Source organism: Cervus canadensis, chromosome 23 (assembly GCF_019320065.1).
Source record: "Cervus canadensis isolate Bull #8, Minnesota chromosome 23, ASM1932006v1, whole genome shotgun sequence".
Lineage (NCBI taxonomy): Eukaryota > Metazoa > Chordata > Mammalia > Artiodactyla > Cervidae > Cervus > Cervus canadensis.
Genome location: NC_057408.1, coordinates 16927208 through 16932013, shown reverse-complemented (window position 1 = coordinate 16932013; position 4806 = coordinate 16927208). Strand labels below are relative to the sequence as shown.

General features: G+C 45.0%; 1 protein-coding gene across 2 annotated transcripts; it reads left to right on the top strand.

Annotated features, from left to right (window-relative positions):
- Positions 1 to 219: 219 nt before the first annotated feature.
- LOC122425831 (serpin B3-like) lies at positions 220 to 4390 on the top strand. 2 transcript variants are annotated; one of them, XM_043444474.1, is made up of 6 exons: positions 220 to 328; positions 491 to 579; positions 1354 to 1543; positions 2144 to 2197; positions 3482 to 3610; positions 4247 to 4390. In XM_043444474.1, the coding sequence occupies exons 3-6, from the start codon at positions 1379 to 1381 to the stop codon at positions 4373 to 4375; spliced, it is 477 nt and encodes a 158-aa protein (XP_043300409.1). In that variant the 5' UTR covers positions 220 to 328; positions 491 to 579; positions 1354 to 1378; the 3' UTR covers positions 4376 to 4390. The 2 variants fall into 2 exon arrangements, with proteins under 2 accessions (XP_043300409.1, XP_043300408.1); XM_043444473.1 differs by lacking the exon at positions 491 to 579.
- Positions 4391 to 4806: the final 416 nt, after the last annotated feature.

The following is a 4806-nucleotide window of genomic DNA, read 5'->3' as shown; positions in this document are numbered from 1 at the left end:
CTGGCTGGGCCTAGTTCTTAAGGGCATGTGAAGAAGTTGAAACATCAGTGTACCATCATTGCTGTCAGAAAGGCACGTACATGCATTTCATATGAGCCAGGGATGGTAGGTCACAATTTCTTTTGCAGAAGAAAACGACATACAGGAATTGGTCAATAACCTTGTCTTTCCTCATAGAGACTTCTTGCCCATGAAGTTGAAAATAACTGGTGAAGAAATCAAGAGTTGATCTACTTGAAATACCAGCTGCTTTGAGGCACGGGAGGCGGCTATATATTCAGGGCTGATCACGCCCAGCACACCACCTCTGCTTCCTCCAGGAACACAGGTAAGTGCTTCCAGCAGCACTGCATACCTACAGGAATCCTTTCTGGAAATTATAATGATTGTGATGTTTTATCATGCATGTATTAAATATCTCTTTTGGTATGATGGTATTTTACTTATTCTGCCAGAGTAAAAGAACTTTTTCTCCTGATTTAATCCATAGGTAATTTACTTCTTTCTAAAAGAAAACCCACACTCCTCTGGGAGCGCGTGTATCAGGGGTCGGCTGTCCAGTATCCACAGATCCTTCAAGTAAGGCAGGGAGGTACCTGATGGGAAATGGCTGGATGTTACCACATCAGTTTTGCCTTCGAATCTGTTATAAACTCAATGGGAAAGACGTGGAGGCTGGGAAAAATTGAAAGGAAAAAGAAAAGGGGGCAGCAGAGGATGGGATGGTTCTACAGCATCACGGACTCAATGAATATGAATTTGAACAAACTCTGGGAGGGAGTAGAGGACAGAGGAGCTTGTCCGTGGGGTGGAAAGAGTTGGACACTACTTAGCAACTGAACAACAACAACAAAGCATCTGTTATAAAGCATTTTTTGCCCACTCTTGTACAGTCAGTAAGGAAGAAACAGTAAAGATTCTCTATTATTTTTTAGAAAACTTTTCTTTAAATACTAACTTCAATAGTCGTCTAATTATCAGATGGATACAGGGACATCTCCTTATTATGAAATGTATAACATAGATTTTCTATTATATTTAAGAAAACTTTTCTATAAATAAGCCTTCCCAGGTGGCACCCATGGTAGGAAGAGAGCAAGTCTACCAATCCAGGAGCTGTAAGAGATGTGGATTCAGTCCCTGGGTGGGGAAGGTCCCCTGGGGGAAGGCATAGCAACCCACTCCAGTAGTCCTAATTTCTAAAGTCTTCTAATTACTATAGGTATACAAAGGAAAAATCTTAGTTGCCGGAAATCCACAACCCACACATACGGCATTTCTTTTAGAAATTCTCGTTACAGACTAGCCTTCCTTCACTAGAGTGATTATAAAATGCATCTGATGCTCTTCCAGGACTTCCAGACCACATCCGGCCACCATGAGTTCCCTCGGTGAAGCAATCATCCACCTTGCAATCGATCTGTTCCACCAGATCAGAAAATCAGAGAAGGAAAACATCTTCCTGTCCCCTTTCAGTATCTCGTCAGCCTTAGCCATGACTTACTTAGGGGCCCGAGAAAACACCGCATCAGAAATGCAGAAGGTAGGTGGCAGCTGCCTTTCCGTCACAGGTTTGCATGGTTTGTCTGCTGGCTGGAGTGCAGATGACCACAGGTCTGGCTGTCCCCGGGGGTCCCACGGGAAGCTCAAGCAGCCCCACGACTGGGTGGGCACAGAGAGGGGCACACACTGTCCCGCAGGGCTCCCCACCACCTTCCTGTGCCTGGACTTCCTCTGGGGGCTGGGATGACCCCCTACAATTGCCCAACAACCAGAGGTGAGGCTTTAATGGGAGAATTCACTGGAAGTGAGACACTGACTAAAATCCATGCTCTCATGGAAACATCTTCCCATGTTTCCTCAATGATGAATGAAAAACGAGACATGATTCTCTAAGGTGGATAGCGATCAAGCAGCTTTGTGTTTTCCACACACAGATTGTGTTTCTTAAGAAGCAAGTGTTCGCACTGAATATTTCTTTCTTCTTTTCTTTGTTCCCTATGGTTTGGGTTTTTTGGTTTGGTTTGGTACTTGGTTTGCATTTTCTTTCTTCTTCCTGACTTTTTTCTTTCTTTTTTATCGACTGTGATGCACACAGATATATAGGGTAACACTTCTTTGCCCCACTATCTGTCTCCTCCAGGTCCTTCACTTCAGTAAAATCGCAGAGAACACAAGAGGAGCCACAAATGACCGCGTGAGTCACAGAGCACCGGATTTAGAAGTCATGTATCCAACAGGGTCATGGTTTAAACTGGGAATTTCAGACAAAGTGGGAAAAGTCCATCTTTAGGGGACATCTTAAGTGAAATACAGTGGACAGAGTTGTTGCTCATTTCATGTTACACATGTACTTCACATCTTTGTTATCCTGAGAGGAGAGTAGCATGTGCTTCACAGTAAGGGCTCTGAAACCCAAAGGAGCTTCAAATTGTGCTCTGTTGTTCAGGAAGGAAAAATGTGGAAAATACAACTGCTCTGAGCCACATGACTTCATCCCAATTAACTGGGGACAATAAAATGTCTGCTGCAATACATGCAAATCCATGTGAAACAGAATAGCAGTGCCAGGAAAATGAAAACTCTGATATACATTATGTATTTTATTATTATTATAGAAAAATAATGATTACTGTATTTATAATATATGTTTCTAACATTGGATAGTATTAATTAACTCATAATATTAATTTTATTATTGGATAATATTAAATCGTGATGTTAGTTCATATTATTAAGACCAATAGGTAGGCATCAAAATATATTATGGAAAGTGATTAACTGAGACCTATTATTTATAGACTAGTCCAAAACTCTTAGGCAGCAAGTTTAAGGTTCTGGATTGAGACAAGCCTGAGTTGAAAACCTGGCTCTGGCTCCTTGGAGAAGTTACTTAGCTCTCTGCGCTCTCTTGTTATCGTGTGAATTCAACTAGACTTAGAGATGCTGGCGTGCAGCCGCCAGCAGTGTCCCAGGCACACGCTGCTCCTGCATGAGACGTGTGACCGTCAGTGTGAGGACATGTGGGTCAGAGTCAACGGGTCGTAGAAGACAGTCCCACCAGGAGCATAACAGGTCTTCATGTCATAACCTCGGACAGCATACAGATCTACTTTCTCACACAGCTGATGACTGTTAGAGACGCACTGTGGGTCTGGCCCTCAAGAAGCTTAAGTTTAGCTGAGAAGTTTACCCTAACCATTGCAGACAACTAAGACACAATGCGGTGGAGGAATGGTGCTGCATGGGTAGTTCAAACGAGAGAAGAGCGGAATGTGTTTGAGCGGGAATCGAGAATCACCTAGAAGACTGACTATAGAGATTAGGAAGGCTGTATCCAGTAACACACACCAATTAGGGGAAGTAACAACAACCATCATCCCTGGGGATACCACCCTCTAACAGGGATCTAACAGACCTCTGGGGGTGTAGCGTTTACATTGACAGAGAATCCAATGAGCTCACTTTTTGGTGTTTGAAGGTTGAAAAGCCAGGAAAAATTCATCATCACTTTCAAAAGCTTCTGACGGAATTAAAGAAATCCACTGATGCCTATGAGCTGAGTGTCGCCAACAGGCTCTATGGAGAAAAGGGGTTTCCGTTTCTCCAGGTGAGTTTCCTGGTCTGTCACACCTTTAGTCTGCACCCCGGGTCCTCCGACCCCATCTCCTAATGGGGAGGGGGTGGGTGCAGAGGAGCCTGGGGACCCACACGGGGGCATTACTCCCAGGGGCACTGGGCTCCCTGACCACAACCCCACCCGCTGAGTGTCCAGAGGCTGACAGCCCACCAGTGAGGGCGGGGCTAGGCATTGGCTTATAGAACTCTGCTTAATCAGGATTGAACACATTTAATTTAATTTGGGAATACCTACAACCAGTCCATCCTAAAGGAGATCAGTCCTTGGGTGTTCATTGGAAGTACTGATGCTGAAGCTGAAACTCCAATACTTTGGCCACCTCATAAGAAGAGTTGACTCATTGGAAAAGACTCTGATGCTGGGAGGGATTGGGGGCAGGAGGAGAAGGGGACGACAGAGGATGAGATGGCTGGATGGCATCACCGGCTCGATGGACATGAGTTTGAGTAAACTCCGGGAGTTGGTGATGGACAGGGTGGCCTGGTGTGCTGTGTTTCATGGGGTCACAAAGAGTCAGACACGACTGAGTGAATGAACTGAACTGAACTGAACATAGTTACTAATAAATTATTTTTCATTCCTCCTTTCTTCCTGCTCATGTTATAGGAATACATGGATAATGTTAAGAAATTTTATCTAGCCAGTGTGGAATCTGCTGATTTTAAAAATGCTGCAGAGGAAAGTCGAAAGATGATTAATTCCTGGGTGGAGAGCCAAACCAATGGTAGGTTATGAGAGAGTCACTCATTAAAGATCACCGCTGAGTCCCCACTGCGTGTGAACACAGTGCTGGACCCTGACTGGGCTGCTGGGAACGGGGTGAGATGAGATTGGAGAGGGTGGGGAGGCCCTGCAGGGGGTGGACGGTCCACATCAGTGAGGAGAGAAACCGGTGCGGGGGGCTCCCAGGACCAGCCCCCTGCAGGCACAGCTGAGTCTGGATGACAGTGTCTTTTTGGATCCCAAGTCTCTGCTCAGACTTCAGATTGATTCATAAGTTTCTCTTTAAATTGAAGGCTTAACTTCTGGATTATAATACCTAAGAGAAAATATGCAGAGTCCACCTTTGCTTTCTTAACTGGGAAACAAGCCACTCTCCTTTAAACCATCCTTCTTGCAGAAATGACCACCTGCAGGAGGAGGCTCCTGGCCCACATCCCCCTCCC

What these genes read in the sequence shown, in the direction of transcription:
- LOC122425831 (XM_043444473.1), top strand. Translation starts at nt 1,379, where the DNA reads ATGAGTTCCCTCGGTGAAGCAATCATCCACCTTGCAATCGATCTGTTC. An exon ending in CCGCATCAGAAATGCAGAAG is followed by an intron (nt 1,544 to 2,143) that starts GTAGGTGGCAGC and finishes TGTCTCCTCCAG; the next exon opens with GTCCTTCACTTCAGTAAAAT. An exon ending in AGGGGTTTCCGTTTCTCCAG is followed by an intron (nt 3,611 to 4,246) that starts GTGAGTTTCCTG and finishes CTCATGTTATAG; the next exon opens with GAATACATGGATAATGTTAA.